This window comes from Lepus europaeus, chromosome 12, assembly GCF_033115175.1.
Source record: "Lepus europaeus isolate LE1 chromosome 12, mLepTim1.pri, whole genome shotgun sequence".
Classification (NCBI taxonomy): domain Eukaryota; kingdom Metazoa; phylum Chordata; class Mammalia; order Lagomorpha; family Leporidae; genus Lepus; species Lepus europaeus.
Genome location: NC_084838.1, coordinates 54,661,050 through 54,682,890, shown reverse-complemented (window position 1 = coordinate 54,682,890; position 21,841 = coordinate 54,661,050). Strand labels below are relative to the sequence as shown.

Here is a 21,841-nt window from a genome sequence, read left to right as displayed (position 1 = left end):
AAGGAGTCAAAGAAAAGCTGATGCTTTTGGAGTCTATTTTCAAAATCTGGAAAATCATCCTGCAATCAGCTTGTACGACTTTGAGAAAACATTAAACCTTAAAACTACTAAATAGAATATATTAGGTGAATTAATTACTTTCTACCATCATGACCACACTTTCTAAGAATTTAAGACACTAACGTGGCATTTGAAACTGAGGCTCACAACTTTTGCTTTCTATTTACCATTTATACACATGTTTCACTTTCATGATTTAGTTCTTTAGAGTTGGTGTCAGGATGAGGGGGCAGGGAATACAGAATAGAGGAGAGAAAACACCAAATATGACAGCAAATTAACTTCTGAGAAATACAGATAAATGAGGCAACCTGCTTGATCTTACATTTATTTAAATAAATCACCTTCTATCAGTGCTGGTGAAAAACAGCAGCATTCTTTTATCTTTTGAAACAGACAATTACAGGATGATATATATCAGAAAATAACAGAAAAAGTACACTGACTCCAAAACAAATATCCAAAAATCCAATGAAACTGTCCAGTGACAGCCACTAAAATAATCTTCTCCGTATTATTTTCTTTGAGTCATTTTAAAAATAAGCTGCCAGCTATCCATCTATGGGTACTGTCGAGATGAGTTTGCCACAAAAGCCACTCATAGTTTTAAAAGCCAAAGTCTTGACAAATCAGTTCCTAGAACATAATTTGTTACACATTGAAGAAAGCCTGAAAACACAGACCTTGGTTAAAGAGGCTTCCGTATCTTTTTGTAACCTTTCCAAATGTAAGTATGTGGGAAGAGTACCCATAAATTAAAGTCAAAACCAAAACACTTAGAATATTTCCAATTTAAAATACATTAAAATGTGGTCTTTGAAAGGAAATGAAAATGGCTCTTTAAGCATATGAAAAGTTGCTCATCATCACTCACAAGAGGAATGCAAATTAAAAATGAGATATCATTTTCACTCCATAGATAGAGGGTGGTGGAGACTAATAAATCATTGAAGAAATACACAGCCTTAGCCATTGATGGTGCAAGCATTAAATAGTATCACCTCCTGAGTGGGAAACTTGTCAATGTGTACCAAAATTCAAACTCCACTTATCTTGGAGCCACAATTCAACTTTTAGGAATTTATCCTACAGTCTTACCCATGAACACAAAAAACTAGGCACAAGTTTATTCATTACAATATTATTGAATGCCTTGAGAAAAATCTACTACATGTTAGTGTGTACTATGCATTTACTTATTTGATGAGAGGCACAGGTGCTGTGGCTAACAGGTAAAGCCACAGCCTGTGGTACCAGCATCCCATATGGGAGCCGGTTGTAGTCCCCACCATTCTTCTTCCCATCCAGCTCTCTGCTATGGCCTGGGAAAGCAAAACAAATTGGCCCACGTGCTTGGGCTCCTGCACCCACATGGGAGACCTGGAAGAAGCTACTGACACCTGGCTTCAGATCGGCCCAGCTCTGGCCGTTGCAGCTGTTTGGGGAATGAACCAATGGATGGAAGACCTTCCTTTCTGTCTCTCCCTCTCTGCCTGTAACTCAACCTCTCAAATAAATAAGTAAATAAATAAATCTTTTTTAAAAAATTGAGAAGAGAAAGTAACCCACACAGTTAAGAAAACAGAAGTGTTCCAAGCTTTGCTACAAAGGAAATACTATGCCACCATATACAAGGTTAATTCCAGATCCTTGCAATATAATACTGTATTAAGACAGCTTGACACAGCTACCTTAGTAAAAGTTCCTTATCATAAGGTCCTTTTTTTCTTTCAATAAAGAAAACTCCTTGCTGGAGGTCCACTGTGGCCCCGAGTTCCACCTTGCAGTAGGCAATATTTTAGAAAAATTCCAATTTATTTCTTGCAAAAACAGATCATATATAAATGTAACTGTCACTCTGAGAAATAGGACTGCATTATGCTGCAGACTTCATACAGCCTGAAAGCATGTTCCCCATGTCTTTTCCAGCAAATCTTGCCAAATGGGCGTCTGAAATGTCCTATTGAAACAGGTGGTGTCTGAACAGAATTGGATTTCTGCCTATAGAAACCCTAGTTTTAACAACTGCTGTGGTTAGTTTTAATTTTCTGTCCTCAAAATTAACTGCTTGCCAGTGATTCACAAATAGTCTGAACAGTATATTTAGACTTTGCCCTGTTTAATTGAAGAAAGGAAAAAAGAAGGAATGAAAAGAGTGAAAAGAGAAAGAAGGGGCAGACGGGAGGGGAGGGGAGGGGAGGGGAGGGGAGGGGAGATGGATACTCTACAACCATCCCATGAAGATAAACAGAACAAATGCAGATCACTTGGTTTTCAGGCAATAAATGGAAGCAGTTGTAAACTCAGTTTTTCTAAGATGCTTGCCATTTTGCCATTTTGCCATTTTTGTACTTTCTTTTTAGAAGCATGGGGATGCAACCACCTTGCTGGACACACTACCTGTAAAATCTTCTAAGGGGACATGGCTTTGAGAATGTTTTAATCTCCTAGAAATTTAAAGTCAAGAATGATAGTAATAATCAACACCTTTTCAAATGAAAACTTAGATCTTAAAAAACTATTCCAAACAGAACTAAAGTGACAATTTACACAAGCAAAATACAACTAGTCAGAGTATAATCCCTATGAAGAAAGAAAGATACCACGGGCTAATCTTTAAAACACAATATAGGTCCTTTAATGTCGTGATGGACGTCAACTCACTGGAGCTACACAGGTTTTCCTGTGAATAAACATAGAAAAATTTACACTAAGTAACAACTCTTTTTCACTGTAACTTTTGGTGCTTGATATAAGTTAAGCATCTGTTGATGTTCTAAACCAGTAATGGAGGGGAAAAAGCCCAGGCACTGGGTAACTAACTGCATTGTGCCACACACTGTGGTTACGCATTCCCTCTATAGAAAATACTTTCATTCCCATTCCACAGCTGGTAAACTGAGATTTAAAAAAAAATACAATAACTTTACTCAGCTAGGTGATGATAGAGATGAAGATTTTACCTCAATCTGCCTGACTTCAAAACTTTTCCAATTGTATCTGACTTCCTCCCAACCACAAATCCAGAGAAACAAGTAGAATGATTAATTAAATTTTAGTTACAGAATATGATATGCAATATCAACATGTGTGTGTCTTTGCTTTGCTGATACTCAAAAGAAAATCATATATTTCAATCCAAAGTCTTAAAGTAATGGATATAAAACCCTTATGCACTGTTTCTCAATAAAACTGGATTCCAGTTACTAAGAAAGTGATATGGGAACAAAGAGAGAAATCATCTAAAATGATGAAAAATTCTTTAATCCTAACAATGTAATGAGCACAATTTGAGAATCAGTGATCCAAAAGGGAACCAACAGCTCATTTTTTTAGAGTGAGAAACAGATAGAAATATCACAGTGAGATAGAAAGATGCTACTCAAGGGGTATGCTTGGTTTTTGCCTAAAATTCAAAGGAAAATTATATCAAAACTTTGCCCAAAACCTTTATTGGGCATTGTCTTCCTTTTCTGTAGGAATCAAAGAATAATACAAGGTCTCAAAATAAAGAAAACATTCTTCCTTAATAATATTATAAATAGTAAACAGTTACAAAATATAAATAATAAAGGCATATAATAATAAATGTTTTTAAAAGATTTATTTATTTGAAAGGCAGAGAGAGAGAGAGAGAAAGAAACAGAAAGAGAGAGAGAGAGAGAGAGAGAGAGAGAGAGAGAGAGACAAGTCTTCCATCTGCTGGTTCACTCCCCAAATGGCTGCTATAGCCAGGGCTGGGCCGGGCTAAAGCCAGGGGCCAGGGGCTTCTTCTGGGTCTCATACAGAGGTGCAGGGGCCCAAGTACTTGGGCCATCTTTCATTGCTTTCCCAGACATATTGGCAGGGAGTTGGATCAGAAGTGGAGCAGCAGACACTCCAATTGGTGCCCATAAGGGATGCCAGCACTATGGGTGGAGGCTTAATCTTTTATGCAACAGTGCTGGCCCCCAAATATAAAGTTTTTAAAAGACACTCTTGGGTGGGCATTTGGCCTACTAGTTAAGACCTTGCTTGGGATGATGACATCCCATATCAGAGTGCCTAGGTTCAAGCCCAAGCTCTGCTCCCAATTCCAGATTCCTACTGATGCACACCCTGGGAGGAAGCCGCTAATGGCTTAAGTAGTTAGGTCCTGGCCACCCATGTGGAGATATGGATTGAGTTCCTTGCTCCTAGCTTTGACCTGACCCAGCCCTGGCTGTCACAGGCAGCTGAGGAGTGAACCAGTCAATGGGAGATCTCTCCCCCTACTCATCTATCTTTCTCTGTGACTTTCAAACAAATAAATAAAATTTTTTTAAAAAGAGGCAGTAGCAGCTTGCAAGTTGTTCTTTCTATGTTCTGATCCCTACCTTGTCTTTGTCTTATTTAAGGCCTGACAGAGATTAGATCCTTTACCAAACCCTAGTTTCCCCAGCAACCTCCAATGAGGTCTGTAATTTACCTTCAGGATCTCATAAAAGAATTCATTCTGCATTTCAATAGTCTCAGAAAAGAATGCTTAAATCCAAATGTTCCCTGCTTCTTGAAATAAAGATATCCTTACTGTTAGGAAGCTATTCAACAGAAAAGCACAGGGTACATTTCTTCCTAGGGAAAAGTACAGCAAGATTTCTTTGACACTATTTAGAAAATAGTTGTGACATCAAAACAGGAAATCCAGTCAGAAAATAGAATGCTATTGGACCCCCCCCCCAAAAAAAAAAAGAACACCACATAGCTCTAGGTTTATAGATTCTGAAGCAGAAAAAAATATGAATTTTTAAAGATTCTTCTGGCAAAAAGATCTTTGGAATCATTTCCCCCTAAGAGCAGCAAAGCATTTTTTTAAAGATGCTGCCAGCTCTAAAAACAATCTTTCTGATCTATTGAAAAGCCAAGTTCAACTTTTAATAGCTACAATATACTTTTAGTTTACAAGAGAAAAAGTGAAAGAGAAGGAACCATAGCCAAGCATTAAGTTTTCTCCATTCATGCCTCAAGCTATACACTATGATTATACACAGCACAAATGAAGATGAGCACAATTTATTTTTCCTTAAGATAGAACATACACATCTACAGTATGTGACTTTATAATCTTTAGCAATATGGAACAGAGCACCTCCTTCCTCCAAACCCAATGCCCAACCCTTCCTCTACACCTCCTTCCCAAAGAATACTTCATCGGGAGAAACATAGTCATGAACAGGATTTCTAATGAAACAAAAAAATGGCTCATAATTGAATAACCCCAGGATAGGTTGCATTAACACTAAGACAGCAGTATATTTTTTATATAACAGGTAAAAGTAATGTAATTATACACCTATGTTAAGCCAAAAAATGTTTATTAGTCTATTGATCTTTTTTTACATTTCTATACTTTCCCTTAATGTTCCAGGAGAAAGAGATAAAATCTATAATGTCTATAATTTCAAATAATTAAAAACATTTTATTTTACTGAAAATTCACTGCAATGAAGTCCCTTAAAGATCTTGTAATAGATCAAATAAGATGTGTTTGGAATATCTTACATTTCAAAGTTATTATTCAGTGTTGTTAACATACAGTCTGAGTTTGATTGAAAAATATCGGTGAGCTTCCAATAGCACTTAAATAAACAAAAAGAAGGAAAATTAGAAGTCAAGGAGGATCATTCCAAGATAACAGCTAAGTGGAGCAAAAAGACAAGAAATTGAATGAAGACGTTATCAGTTTGCAGTGGTGTACCACGCTACATTATCACTGACCTATAACCTCCCCTCCAGCTCACAAGCAACCCTAGAGTACTTTGGTACTAAGTGGTTGTTTTAAAATGTTCTTGTGTCAAATTTACTTTTGCCTATGACCCTTATCAGAGACCTGATGTTCTCAGGTTCCATAATTCACATGCTCTAATTGCCTACTCAACTACATACTCATGAGAGACAATAAGTGTAAAGCACACCCTCATAAAGAGAAAAATAATGAGGATGGTTAGGACTTGAAATAGATCAGTTGATTGTTAAAAACATAGTCAAAAGATAAATAGATGGAATCAACACTGTGTTCTTGATAACAGTAAAATTAACAAATTAGGGCAATATTTTTAAACAGCTTCCTTAATAAATACATACTAAGTATATTATTTTAAAATTAGTTGTTACAAAAGTCCAATTTTTCATGAGGATACGTTTCCTCATAGAATACTCTAAGTGGTGGTTCATTTTCAAAGCTGTCCCCCAATATATATTCAACCAATAATTTACTGACATACAATGTATTAGGAATTAAATATGGTAAAAGGACATGCATTGCTTTAAACATGTATTAGTAGCTGAGTTCAAAGGAGAGGAGCCTGGCAAAACAGGACCCAAAAAAGTGGGTCTATATACCATAAAATGTTATCAGAATTACAAAAATAGGCAATTTTCTCATAAGAAGGTCTGTAATTTTTCAGAGATTCTCATAGTGGTTGTCTATGGTCATAAAGAGAAAAGACTTCTGTGCCACATAACACCCAGCAATTACCTATAAAGCCCTCAGGAAGAGTTTATCAGTAAAATGAAGCATTTTGATAGATTATAGTCTACATATAATTAAAGAAGATAACTTCTTGGATATAGAACTACCTGAAAACCTCTCAGAAGAACTAAGAAAAGAAGATCCTATAACAACAAACACATTTCAAAATAGATTGGCTCTAAACTGCCCATACAAGTTGCTACACAAAATTTTTCTGCAGTAAGAGCTGATGAGCTCAATGACACCCATTTTAAAGCAGATTTTGACCAAAAATTAGTGTCTTTGTCTATACAACCAAATTTTTCTATGTTTATGTTTATAAGAAATCCCACTTAAAGCCTTCCTCCATTCTAGCCACATCACAATGGCAAAAATTCACTACACCATTTTTATCATCTTGAAAAGGAAAATCCATCTTTTCCCTACACACAATTAAAACATACAAACATAATATGTATTTTAAAAATCTAAACACATAATACAAACAAATGTACCTTTTCTATTAATCCTGATCAAGAAAATTTGGATAATAAGTTTATGTACTTTTATGACTTTCAACTTTTGCCCAAAGTCTGTGTAAACTGATGTAACAACATTCCCATTTTGGGTGCTCAGTTCTTTCCTGAGACATCTACCTGCTCTATCAGCTGTATTTTTCTTATGCGACTTGGCTACTTCACTTAACCCTACTCTCTGTCTCACATCTGAATCTTTTCTTGTATGATGACAAGTACTTCCAAGCAGCAGTCTTTGGTAACATATTTGGCAGAGCCAGCCAGGAGAGAATGAGAGCATCAGTAGGTACTAAACTTCACTGGAGGAATGCTCCCTGTTTAGCTTACTTCTTTTTTTTTTTTTTTTTTTCTTTTTGACAGGCAGAGTGGACAGTGAGAGAGAGAGAAAGGTCTTCCTTTTTGCCGTTGGTTCACCCTCCAATGGCCGCCGCGGTCGGCACGCTACGGCCGGCGCACCGTGCTGATCTGACTGCTAAGCTTTCCCCTGCACTGTCTAGTGGCATCCAAGGTCTCTGCAACTATTTCATGGAGACAGAGGCCTGCCCATATTCTTCTAAACTCGACATTTTGGCCTTTTCCTGCCCTGTTTCTCTTTCAACCAAAGTCCATTTGTTGCACTCATGAGGGAGGAGTATCCTACAAGAGACTGAGACCAACTTACTCTCTTTCAGTCTCTATCAGACCCTGTTGGCCCTCCTTGTCTTGACCGACCTGCCCAGTGTCTGCTCACTACCTTCCTCTTCACCTCAAATGTCAGGAAATAGGGGGATGTTGCATCTGTTGAGCAGCCAAACCCAGCACCTGGTCTCAGTCAGTGCTCCCTGCTGAAGGATGCCATGTGCTTCATTTCCCCCATACCCTTTGCTACTATTTTGAAAAAGCACTGGCAAGAACTTGTCTTAAGATGATTTCTCTAAAACTGATATTTTTACCACTGACCATGGCCTGTGTCTTCCAATTCTCAAGTTTTTTCTTCTCAAGTGGTAAGAGTGGGTCTCATGGTCCCTCTAACCCAAAGGGTTCCTGTTTTTTCACTCATGCTAAATTATGTAAGTTTATCTGTCCACCTGTTTAAGATTCTCTTTTCTTAGAAGTGCTGAAGATCATTTCAGGATGTTAACTGAACAAACCAGTAAACAGAAAAGAAAGATGTAGAGGAAGCTTTAAGCATGAAAATGTATTCTTGGCAATGAAGTTTAAGAAAGAAAACTCTTTTGATAGAAAGAGGAAGTGAAGGAATAAATATGTTGTAGAAGGCTTGTGGAAGTTGAATGCTGTGTGAGATGAGAATGGATAACATTACAAAGAAGTCATTTTAAAGTTAGCTCCTCTATCTTAAAAGTCCAGATAGCAGGACTACCTGATTCTCTACCTCTTTGTTCTATGATGCATTTAACTGCCCTAAGTAATGGGTTCAAATGCTGATGGCATGTGCTGACCCTCCCTCCCTTTTTTTTAAATTTATTTAAGATAGAGTTAGTGAGAGAGAGAGAGAGAAAGAGAAAGGTTTTCCTTCCATTGGTTCACCCCCCAAATGGCCACCACAGCCGGAGCTACGCCGATCCGAAGCCAGGAGCCAGGTGCTTCCTCCTGGTCTCCCATGCGGGTGCAGGGCCCAAGCACTTGGGCCATCCTCCACTGCCTTCCCGGGCCACAGCAGAGAGCTGGACTGGAAGAAGAGCAACTGGGACTAAAACCCGGTGCCCAAATGGGATGCTGGCACTGCAGGCGGAGGATTAACCAAGTGAGCCGCGGCGCCAGCCTGTGCTGACCCTTTTGATTCAGGCTTTTTTAAGTGTTTCTGTAACTGACATTGGAAAAGAGAATTTTTACCTTCTTTGGGAAAAGTGTCTAGTGTTTTCTGTTGTCTTATACTGAGCCTTGATTATCTGCAAGAACTGAATCTTACAGGAGTTAATGTTATCTGTCTCTTTTTAATGTTTAAACGATCACCTTAACTCTGATTAGTTCTAGCTCATAACTTTTGTTAAAATGCTCAGGGTAAATGGATTATTGCTTCTATTTTGACCAACAGTTTAAACTTCTGACAAGTCTTTAAAGTTCTAAATAGTCTTTTGACTCCGAGGCTGAGACTCTCAATTTGGAGAGATAACAGTTATCTGAGTTAATTTACATTGTGTAAAATACATCATCAACTTATAAAATGATACCAAACCTGTATTGGGCTTATATAAAGGTCTGACTTTTTATGAACTGGGATCAGTCTCTGCTGATGAGACATGATTTCAGAGCAGGCCCATTCCCCACAGCCTTAGACAGTTTGTCTTCCATGTTATGTTGGTTGCATGATGGTGAGGGTAACAGGGTTATATGTTTTCTCTCTTGTTAGCAGTGTCTGACCATGCTGGGTTGGCTCTGAGACCGGGAGCTTGCTGCCTTCCCCCACTGCACTCCCTCCCCCATCCCTTCTAGTACCTAACATGTCCTGGCACCAAGGGTCAAACCAGCTCCCTCTGGGGGGAATATCACCATCTGCATAAGAGTTGGGGCAATGCACCCTTGGGGAAGCTCCACCCATGGACAAAACACCCACATCAGGGACAGATGCCAGGCAGATATGCAAGAGGCACGTGCGCATGTTTTTCTGGCCGCAGCTGGCTAGAGAGAAAGGAAAAAGGGTAGACAGGCGCTCAAGCTGGCAGTCTCAGTAAGCAGGCCAGGTCTTTAAAGGGGAACTGGCAAAGGCTCAGGCAAGCTAAACATTACATAGCCAGACATTTCAAGGTCAAAATATGGGTCAAAAAAAGAGGCCCAGCTAGAAAAAAAGGAAGGTTCCAAAAAGAGTCAAGTTATGTGGTAGATACAAACACCATTGCTGGGCTATGCAGTGGATATTCGCAAGCTACATGGTGAAAGTCCAGAATCCCAGGAAAATTTACAGGTAATATAGTAATACCAGTTCAGCCTAGAAACCCATGGTCCATAACCCACAGGCTACACTGTGAAAGTTCAGAGAAGCCCAAGGAAGAACTCAAGGAAATTCTTCACAAGCAGGGAGGTAGGAACAGGGGTGCCTGCTCTCCTCTATTCTCTTTCTCTATTCACTATTCTCAGATAGAGGGCAGACAGGATGTGTTCTCAAAAACTGGTCACAGTTTGACCCTTTGACTTTAAAAAAGAAACAGCCACTTTCCCTTTGTAATTCTACCTGGCTACAATATAAATTAGGTGACCAGAAAGCCTCCAGAAAATGAGACTTTAAAATATAATACCAATTTGCAGCTAGATCTATTCTGCCCTGGGCACAGTAAACAGACAGAAGTCCCCTATGTACAGGTCTTGACAGAACTAAGAGACAATCATGAATTCTGTAAAAATTGCAAGCTGGACTCACTCCACCACCAAGAGCCCACTAGGAGGCAAAGCCAAGAGAATGGCCATCATGGAACAGCACCCCTGTAAACAACTGAAAGTCCCTGTACCCTCTGTTTCCTGACAAGGGAACTGCCTTTCCTTGCTTGAAGAATCAGTTCTCAGCCATGACTACAGAAGCCATTGGAATATACTGTTAAGGATGAGCTCCCTTTACAATGCAGGATTGAAATCAGATAAAAAGGGATATGGGATTCTCTCTGTCGCTCTCTCTCTAACTCTGCCTGTCAAAAAAAGGGGGTGATATGGGAAGCTTCACTGAAGACCCTAATAAATGGTTATAGGGATATTAAAGGTGACTAGTGTCTTTGAACTCTTAAAAGAACACGGTTTTCCTTTTAAACACTGTCCTAACTCATGGTACAACAATCAAGGAGGCCTTACTTGTTGCCTCATTTCTCCTCTATTCTCTTCCATATGGGAAACTGACTATATCAGGTGACTCTCCACTAGGACATAGAGTTTGATCCCCATACCTTAAAAGAGGGTACAACTATTATTTTTCTGTAACAATTCTTGGCTACAATATAAATGACCAGAAAATGAGAGCTTCAATTTCAGTATGATTTTACAGCTAGCTCTATTCTCCTGTGGGTGCAGTAAATGGGATGAACTCCCCCTTTCAAACAAAATTAAAGGGGAGATAGGAAGTTTTAGTGATGACCTCAAATTTATAGACAGATTGTGTAAGGTGGTCATCACATTTGATCTTACCTGGAAGGACACAGTACTCATGGGCACTGTCTTAACACACAGGGAAAGCAATATCTGAACATGCCTGTGAGTATAGACTTCTAGTTTAGGCCACCCCTGATGTCCGAAGAAAGCTTCAAAAATTTGGGATGGGCCTGAGTACTCCTAAAGGTTGCCTCATGGTCTTCTTTAACAGAAACCAGGAGGAAGAGGAGCAAGTTAGGCAGTAGGAACAACATGAGGATAGGGGGCAGGCCCTGCTGATAGCTATTTTACATAGTGATCTGTTAGTCAAAATAGCCTAACAAGACCAGTCCACCCCCAGAAAGCACCTGAAATCAATGTGAAAAGCAGGGCATTGGGAAAATAGCTGTTGTGAAGCTGCCCATTCTGCCAAAAACTGGGTCACTGGAAATGGTGCTGCCCCAAGGGTTGAAGGGCTCCTAGGTCAGAACCAGAGCTCCTGTTAGCACTGAACTGAGGAAGCTCTTCACTCTGCCTGGTTCCCAGCCGACCACTGAGGGAACAGGGTCTGAGGTCATGATATAGAAGGCAGGACCATGAATCTTGTTTTAGATATAGTAGCTGCCTATGCCTACTCTGCAGCTTCCTGTTCAGGCCAGCTCTCCTCCCAGGCCAACTAGGTAATGGGAGTCAATGAAGTATCTTACCTAGGGAGTTTTGCACTTCCCTTGTAATGTTTCTTCCACTTTTCTATGTGAAGAGATAGGTAGGTCTCAGCATCACACATACTTGGCCAGGTCTTAAAGCCCACCTGATTATTACTAAGCCTAAGAGCCCCTCCTGTCAGTTCATACTTGCCTTTAAATGGGTTAGCAAACTGGGTATAAAGTAACAAGTAACTTGGACAGTTCTGCACCTATTTGGGCAGGCTCTCTTGGAGAACTTAAAGGACCAATCTCTTGAGGGGAGTGGAGAGATAATCTAAAATGAAGATGATTTGCTAGTCTATCCCCAATGTTAGGCACCAGTTTGGGGCATTTGATTAGCACCCTTAATTTCCTAACAGAATGTGGCTACCAGGTGTCCAAGGGAAAACTATTTAGGTCTGTCATAAAGTTAACTATTTAGTACTCATGCTCACCTCTGAGAACAGAGACTGGTTCCAGAGAGGATACAGGCCACATAGCCAATTCCTGTTCCTACAACTTTAAGACACCTATAGCATTTTTCTAACAGGTTATGCATCCCCATGTGCAAGGAAATAGAAAAGCCTCTATAGCAGGCTCTCAAGTGTAAACTAGAACAGGGTTCTCTTCCTTGATAGAGTGCAAAATACAGCCTTCTCCCTGTTAAAGACTTCCATGATTAAGGACCTTGCTCTAGGGTTGCTAAACTCAGTCTTTCAAAATTGGCAAGACTTCATTGTACTGACCACCACCTAAGGCAGCATCTATGCCATACTCCAAGAATATTTTTGAGTCAATCAAACTAGACAGGCACAAAACCATATTCACCATTTCCTGTATAGGGCCAGAATACTCCAAGACCAGGCTGAACAAGACTGAAATTTTGGGCCCAATACAATGTCATGGAAATCCTGGCATTGTCCCTCCTTGGCCCTGTAGTTCCCATATTCTTACTGGTTCTCTTTGGACCATGTATCTGTAATAGACTCATTCATTTTGTCTCTAACAGAATACAAGCTACCCAGCTCTAGATGGTCATGATGCAGGACTTCTGGTTTACTTGTTAGGACCTTTGAACCATACAAGACAATCTTTTCCAGGGCATCTCTGAACACCATAGGACAGACAGCAAGAAACGAATAACCATAAGCAGCTAAACACCCATATGTCAGATTAAGAAAACACAGAAGACAGATATTCACCCATATGGGTTAATTCTCTTGAGAGGGGAATGTTATGGTTAGGTAGGTAGGTAAATAGACATAGCCTGTTTGTGTGAGAAGGTCCAAAGAAAATAGGAGCTTTTGTGCACTGGAATAAGGAGGCAAGCCTTGGGAGATCAGCATTTACACATTAAAAGTCTTGCTCTTGTTCAATAACCTTGTTAGATGGATCCCAGCCCTCTCCCAGGATCAGCTTAGGAGAATGTTCCCCACCCTACACCAAGGGGGCTATTAGATCCGTTATGAAGGTCTGAGAGGAATTTTAGGAATCTCACATTCAGAAAACCCTCTTCCCAATAATATGTAGGATAGTGAGGGGAAAGGAGACACTGGGGAAGGGACCCATTCCCACCTCCATAAAAACTCCAGTCTGAATGAAGACTGGATTCTCAGTTCTTTCCTGAGATGCCCATCTGAAATATCAGGTACATTTGTCTTCATTAAAATTTGCTACTTGTTAAGCTTTTTATTTGATGGCGCATTAAATTCTTGGCTTTAATGTAAATTAAAAATGTTATCGCATATCACCTCAGTCCAGTTAGATTGGTTAAGAGAATACATGCTAAGATGTAGAAAAAAGGTAACCTTTGCATACTGTTGATGAGAATGTACTCAGTGAAGTCAATGTGGAAAACAGTATGGAGGTTCCTCAAAAAATTAAAAATAAAACTACTTTATGATCCAGCTATCCCATGACTAAGGATATATCTAGAGAAAAAAATCCATCTGTTGAGGAGTCATCTGCACTCTCATGTTTATTACAACACTATTTACAATAACAAGAAATGTAAACAACCTAATTATCCATCAACTGAATAATGGATAAAGAATGTTTATATTATACATATGTAATGGTATATTACTCAGTCATAAACAAGGGTTGAATCATGTCATTTGCTGGAGGTCATTATGTTGAGTGAAATGAACCAAGCAAAGAAAGACAAATATCACATGGTCTCACTCATATGTGAAGTCTAATAAAATAGGTATCTTATAGAAGTTAAAAATATAATAGTGGTTTCTAGGGGGTGGGAAAGGAAGTGGGGAGGAATGGATTTGGAAAGGCTGACTGACAAGTACTGGATTATAACTAGATAGGAATAAAAAGTACTGAGGTTCTGTTGCACAAAAGGATGAAGATAGATCATTTACTACATATTTCTCTATTTAAAAAACTAAAAGATGAGATGTTTGGATATTTTCACTATAAAGAAATGTTAAATGTTTGAAAGGGTAAATATATTTACCATGATTGGACTTTGCAATGTATATGTGTAATGAAACATCACATCATAACACATAAAAATGTCTAACTTTTACATGTCTTTTAAAATTTTTTAATCAAAAAGTTTCAAGATTAAAAATAAAAATGTTACCTCAAAAATGAATGAATGAATGAGAGGGAGGAAGGGAATATCATTATATTCTTAAAATTATATCTTTAAATTATATTGAATGTGTTAAAAATTGAATACCTCTCTCTGTAACTCTTTCAAATAAATAAAATAAATCTTCAAAAAAAATTAAATTTTCTACCTCACTTACCACTTCAAAAAAAAAAAAAAAAGAAACTTCATACATGATTCTTTTTTTAATTGAAGATAATTTTTTGCTTATTTGTTTTGGCTTTTGTCAAAGTAAACCTACCTTAAGCCCATTCTAACCAACAATGTATGCAGATCCATACCTTTAAAAAATATTACTGTTTGCCTCTTTCACCATCTCAAACCATGAGTCTGTTGCTAAACCATTATGGTACTTTATCTCTTTTACCTCTCCAAAAACATTACTTATACTTCTTAACACTCCAGTAACTAGCTTTTCCGTAGGAGGCTTTTCACAAGAGGGTGCCACTTACCCCTCCTGCCTTCAGCAACTTTCTTCTAAAATCCTCTGTGGGGTTGTTGAAAGTTAGCTTTTCACAGCGGAGGTGATTCACTGGTGGATGGCCTTCAAGATGCAAGAATAAGTCATAATCAAAGCGGACTTTCTTAGGTTCTTCCTGGTGGTTAAAAAAGGAAGACAGAAAAGACTTAGGCAAAAAATGAAATTTTAAGAGCAAAAGTTCACTCCTCTTAAGCTACAGAAACAACTCAGACATGAAACAGCTATAGTGTCATAGTACTGGAAAAAAATTGCCATGGAATTATTCACAGAACAAAATGAAAATGTCTGATATAGTAGGCTTTCTTGTGTTAGGAAAAAACCAAATAGAATAATCTCATCATGCTCCCTGCAATCTCTCAAGTGGTGTGACACCAACAAACATAGCTACCCAACTAGAAATCTAAGAAATCCCTTCCTCTTACCACCTTACCCTCTACACATATCAACAAAGGCTGCCAATGTCCTCTCCTAAATATTTCTTGAACAAGCCATCTAATGCCTACTGTCATGTTCTTACTGCCAAGCTAACAAACTCCCTCCCCTAGTAGGTCTTTCTACTTCATGATACATTCTCTTTCATGTCTCTTTTATTCAGGCCTCAAAATTATCTCTATGAAATAAAATTACAGACATTTGCATCCTAGTTAAAATTTGACACCCTCTAATGGCCATTAGGACAAACATCTAATGTCACTTAAATGTCAACACAAAGCCTTCATAAACTAGCTCTTGGCTTCTAATCTCTTTTTTTAAAAAAAGATTTATTTATTTATTTGAAAGTCAGAGTTACACAGAGAGAGAAGGAGAGGCAGAGAGAAAGAGGTCTTCCATCCGGCTTCTAAACTCACCATGCTTCCTCCACCTATCTGTTGTTCTATAGTATGTTGTTGCTTGTGCCTCTCAGTACCTACTATGTCCTTAGTTACTTCTGGGTTTTGCTCTTGCTTTAACTTTTTTTTTAAATATTTATTTATTTATTTGAAAGGCAGAGTTACAAAGAGGCAGAGGTGGGACGAGGTTAGGGGGAGAGAGAAAGAGAGGTCTTCCATCCACTGGTTCACTTCAACAGACAGAGCTGAGCTGATCCCTCATGGGTGCAGGAGCCCAAGCACTTGAGCCATCTTCTACTGATTTCCCAGATCATAGCAGGGAGCTGGATTAGAAGTGGAGCAGCCAGGACTCAAACTTGCACCCATATGGGATGCTGGCACTGCAGGTGGCAACTTTACCCACTACACCATAGTGCCAGCCCCCTTGCTTTCTCTTTATCACCTCCACCTCTTTCCTCCACCTCCTGTTCTCTCTGTATAATTTTTCATCCTTTTCCACTTTGGGTTCATGAGTGGGAGGGCTTCCTTGAAGCCACTCCTAACTCCTCCCTGCCTCCTCTGCTCTGCATATATCTCCTTCTTACCCCTACCTTATCTTAGAATAACTGTCTTATCTCCATTTACCCGGCTAGATCATAGGACTACTAAAAGTAGGAGCAATGTTTGAATCTCCATTGCATCCTCAACAACTGGTTTAGTTCTTGAACATAAAAATATGATTAAGATTTATGAGATGAATAACGAATTGTATTTTCCTGAAGAAAGAAGACAAAATGACATCTTATTCAAAGAACACAGTGAGTAGAATTTCACAAGGGGCTGGCGTTGTGACATAGTGGGTTAAGCCATTGAATGTGATGTTGGCATCCCATATGGGTACCAGTTCAAGTCCTGGCTGCTTCACTTCCGATCCAGCTACCTGCTAACAGCCTGAGAAAGCAGCAGAGGATGGTCAAAGTGCTTGGGCCCCTGAATCCATGTAGGAGACCTGGAAGAAGCTCCTGGCCCCTGGCTTCAGCCTGGCCCAGTCCCAGCCACTGTAGCCATTTGGGGAAAGAACCAGTATTTGGAAAATATTTCTTTCTCTCCCTCCCTCCCTCTCTCTCTCTTTCTAACTTTGCCCTTCAAATAAAATTTAAAAAAAAATTTCTTGATACCCAGGTTCAACTCTCAAGCTATCACTATAGTTGGGTGAACATTTATCCTTCTCTACACACTATTTTTTAATTATCCAAAATGAAATCAAGACTGAGGGTCATAACAGAAACTACTGTGTATTTTAATATTCATCTCACTTAACTCTCACAGCTCTCCTGTGGCTTAGACAGTTACCAGCTCTGCTAGATGAAACAAAGTGATCTGAATCTAATTCTTTTTATTCAAAAGTCTTGGCACCTGCAACTGTCAGAATGTAGCTTTACCTACTACAAATTCATTTTTTCCACCTCCTTACTCACACTTCCATAAATCATAGTCTTCCCTCACTTCCTAACTACTTCTTCTCTTCTACTACCACCTCACATGACACCTGTTCCCCCGTGCCCAGTTCCACCTCCCATCAGGATGCCTGCCATTCTCTTCTGGTTTTCCTCATATTTTACTAGGTCTTCCTTCTGAGTCTTCCTCGCAGCCCTCTTCTCTTTTTCCATTGTCCCACAGATGCCATTTATCTTTCTGTAAAGTTTCCCAGGGAGATGCCATTCATTCATAGGAAGTCAGTTCCACCTACTGGATTGTGATTCTTCTATGTGCATCTCTAACCCAGCTCTCACTGAACTGTCACACGCATGTGTTGTTGACCCACAATAACACCAAAGCACACACATTATTTTAAACTAAAGTTATCTTCATCTCTCTTTTCCTCTATATTCTACTCTTATATCCTGGCAAACAAGTCCTAACGGCTTTCCAAGATTAAGATACAGAAAAATCACCTCCAACTTTTCCTTTTTCCTCGCTCACCAGCCAAATTTTCCCCCAGTTTTGTTTACTAATTCTCCTTTGGAACCCTTGCAAATCTAGCCCGTCTTCTCCAGCCACCATGACCACTGTCTTAGCTTAGACCTTCATCATTCCTCACCTGGTCTCCTCCTGTTTGTGAACACGAAATATTCTACTTCTTAAAATGACAAGAGGGCGAGCTTTCAAACACAAAGATCTGGTAGTATCTTTCCATTGATATAAAAGTTTTAGGCCATTAGCAGGGAGCTAGATTGGAAGTGGAGTGACCGGGTCTCAAACTGGCACTCATACGGGATGTCAGCTTAAGCTGTGGTAGAGGCCTTTGTTTTTTAGTTAAAATTGTTCCGAACTGATGCAATTAAAGTTATGGTAGAGGCCTTCCCAAGGTTAGAAGAAGAAAAAGGGAGGCATCTGTCTTGGGAATGAAATGTAGTTGTAGGGGAAGGATAAAGATGGGGGAGAAGGGAGGAACTTACTGCTCTAGTTTAGGAAAAGATAGTTTTAAAAAAGTGGATAGAGTGCAGTCTCAGGGAAGAGTTAAACTGAAAATGGCAGAGGAAACTCCACGCAAATTAGAGGGACATGGTGGACCTGCATGGGAGGCATGGACGTGCACAAGTCAGGACCCCAGCCGCCGAGAGCCTCCATATCTGCTTTGGAGAGTGAGGTGAGAACAGATTGCAGCAGCCCAACCCACTGGCATTAAAGCTGAAGGAAGAGCCTAGAGAGAGCCCTGTGAGTGAGAATGTACCTGCCCAACTAGAGGAGAAAAGAGGGGAGGGGCACACTTCTCTTTCCCTATTCACCCTGTAATGGCATCCTGTAACAAGACAAGAGATGGTGGACACCATTTTGGACATATGTAACAGCTGCGCCAGCTCAAGTCTGCATCCAGCAACCAACTAAGTGGAAACTCCTGAGTCTGGCGGGGAGAATTCACAGAGGGCTAAGTGCTTGTGCAGTGGGAGGTTTGTATGCTGGGACTGTGAAAACACTCAGGCTATGTGGGAGGACTCAGGGTGTGGCTGGGACTTTGGCCAGTCTGTGGGAGGCTCCACATTCCCAGGGCTCCCTGGTTCCCTGGTAAGGGACATTACTGGGGAATCTGAGCTTACACTGAGGATTGCACAGATCCTTTGTGTGGTCCTTGGGGCAGTGTGGATGAATATTATACCCACTGGGGCTAGCACCCAGGCACTGGTCTCCTTTGAGGAGAGGAGATAAGTTGAGTCTATGAAACAGAGCAGAACAAACGTCCCCTCTGATAAGAAAACAAAAAACAGGGCCGGCGCCATGGCTCACTTGGCTAATCCTCCGCCTGTGGCACCGGGACTCCAGGTTCTAGTCCAGGTTGGGGTGCCAGGTACTAGTCCTGGTTGCTCCTCATCCAGTCCAGCTCTCTGCTGTGGCCAGGGAGGGCAGCAGAGGATGGCCCAAGTGCTTGGGTCCCTGCACCCGCATGGGAGACCAGGAGGAAGCACCTGGCTCCTGGCTTCGGATTGGCACAGTGCCGGATGTAGTGGTCATTAGGGCAGTGAACCAATGGAAGGAAGACCTTTCTTTCTGTTTCTCTCTGTCTATAACTCTCTGTCTCTCACTGTCTAATTCTGCCTGTCAAAAAATAAAAAAGAAAAGAAAAGAAATAACAGAGATTTACCACGTCCAACCTGGATGTCACCTTAGATGCTGCCTTCACCCTGGAACACTGAACAGAACTCCCTGGACACACCCACCACATGTTTTGGGGTAGTCACTGAAAAAGGAGACACTCCACTAATCCAGATGCATAGTCCAAAGATAAAAGCTGCCACAGTGAAAAAAAACAAAGAAGAAACCAAGGAGTATCTCCACAAATGCCAAATAATAAATGCACCAATTCAAGAAACAAGAATAAGGAATAAAACAGGATGACCCCAAAAGAATATAACACTTCAGTGCCAGATTATGAAGATGAGATTGAAGAAATGCCAAAAATGAGATTCAAAACATTGATCATAGGATTACTTAGAAGTAATCAAAAGCAAATGCATGAACTAATGAAATCCATACATGACATGAAAAAAAATTTCTACCACAAAATTGAGAGCTTAAAGAGAAAGCAAAATGAAATCTTGGAAATGAAGAATTCAATAGAACAAATTTAAAATGCAGTGGAAAGCCTTAAATACAGAATTGGTGAAGCAGAAGAAAAAATATCCATAGTAGAAGTCAAATTGCAGGAAATTATACAGTCAGACCAAAAAACAAGAAGAAATTAAAAAACTAAAAAAACACTTCTGAGTATCTACAGGATATAAACAAATGACCCATCATATGGGTTTGGGGAGTTCTTGAAGATGTAGAAAGAGAGAAACAATTAGAAAGCCTTTTTAGTGAAATAATTACAGAAAACTTCCCGAATTTGGAGAAAGAAAAGAACATTCAGTACAGGAAGCACACAGAACTCCTAATAGACACGACCAGAAAAGATCTTCTCCACAACACATTGTAATCAAACTCCCCACAGTAAAACATAAAAAAAAAATTCTAAAACATGCATAGAGAGAAATGCCAGATTATTTTCAAAGGACCTCCAATGAGACTCACAACAGACTTCTCATCAGAAACTCTCTAGGAGAGAATGGCAATATGTATTCCTTTTTTTTTTTAACTTTTATTTAATGAATATAAATTTCCAAAGTACAGCTTATGGATTACAATGGCTTCCCCCCATAACTTCCTTCCCACCCACAACCCTCCCCTTTCCCACTCCCTCTAGGAACAGGCCCTTTTTTTTTTTAAGATGTATTCCAAGTCTTAAGAGAAAAAAAAAAAAAAACTGCAAACCCAGAATACTGCAAAGCTCTCATTTATGAATGAAGGTGAAATAAAGACCTTCTGTGACCAAGAGAAATTAAAAGAATTTGTGACCACCAGTCCAGCCTTACAAAAGATGCTTAAGGATGTGCTAAACACAGAAATATAGAAACATGGTCATAACTACAAAGAAGGTAAAGGCAGAAAAATCTCCTAGTAAAAGTACAAAGGAAATCCAAAGTTAAAAATGGGAATATTTATGGAAAATGGCAGGGCAAAGTCATTACCTGTCAATAATCACCTTGAATGTAAATGGCCTCAACACTCCATTTGAAAGAAACATACCAGATGAATGGATTAAAAAACAAAACCCAGCAACAAAGATGCATGCAGACTGAAAGGGAAAAGATGGAGAAGGATTTTCCATGCTAACAGAAACCCCCCAAAAAAGCTAGTGTAGCCAACCCAATATCAGACAAAACACACTTTAACACAAAAACTGTTAAAAGAGACAAAGAATGGCACTACATAATTATTAAGTGATCAATTCAACAGGAAGATGTGACTATTATAAATGTACATGTGCCTAATTACATGGCACCTGGGTATTTAAAAGAAATGTTACGGCATCTAAAGGGAGACATAGACTCAAATACAATAGTAATGGGAGACTTCAATACCCCACTTTCAGGAATGGACAGATCAACCAGATAGAAAATCAGCAAGGAAACAGCAGTTAATCAATACTATAGACCAAATGGACCTAACAGATATCTACACAACTTTCCATCCTATAGCTGACGAATACACATTCATCTCAACAGTGCCTGGAACTTTCTCTAGGATTGACCACATGCTAGGCCATAAAGCAAGTGTCAGCAAATACCAAAAAACTGAATTCATACCATGCATCTTCTTGAGTCACAATGGAATGAATATAGAAATCAGCAACTCAGGAATCTAGCACATCTGCAAGCACATGTAGACTGAACAACATGCTCCTGAATGAACCGTGGGTCATAGAAGAAATCAAAAGAGAAATCAGAAAATTTCTGGAAACAAGTGGAGATGACAACACAACATATCAAAACTTATGGGAACAGCAAAAGCAGTGCTAAAAGGGAAGTTTATAACAATTGTGCCTACATCAAGAAATTGGAAACGTACCAAATAAATGAGCTATCAATGCAAGCCAAGGATCTAGAAAAACAACAGCTAACCAAACCGAAAACTACTAGGAGAAAGGGAATAACTAAAAATTAGAGAAGAAATCAACAAAATTGAAACAAAAAAACCTATACAAAAGATCAGCAAAGAGCTGCTTTTTGAAAAAAATAAACAA

At 39.4% G+C, this 21,841-nt stretch overlaps 1 protein-coding gene across 3 annotated transcripts in view; it reads right to left on the bottom strand.

The window, feature by feature from the left end:
• The window catches only part of MLLT3 (MLLT3 super elongation complex subunit), a 398,946-nt gene that overhangs the window by 102,944 nt on the left and 274,161 nt on the right, over nucleotides 1-21,841 (bottom strand). For all 3 annotated transcript variants that reach the window (XM_062208143.1, XM_062208142.1, XM_062208141.1), the window contains one exon: nucleotides 14,883-15,026. In XM_062208143.1, coding sequence (XP_062064127.1) covers nucleotides 14,883-15,026 — 144 coding nt within the window. The remainder of the gene's footprint in view (nucleotides 1-14,882; nucleotides 15,027-21,841) is intronic.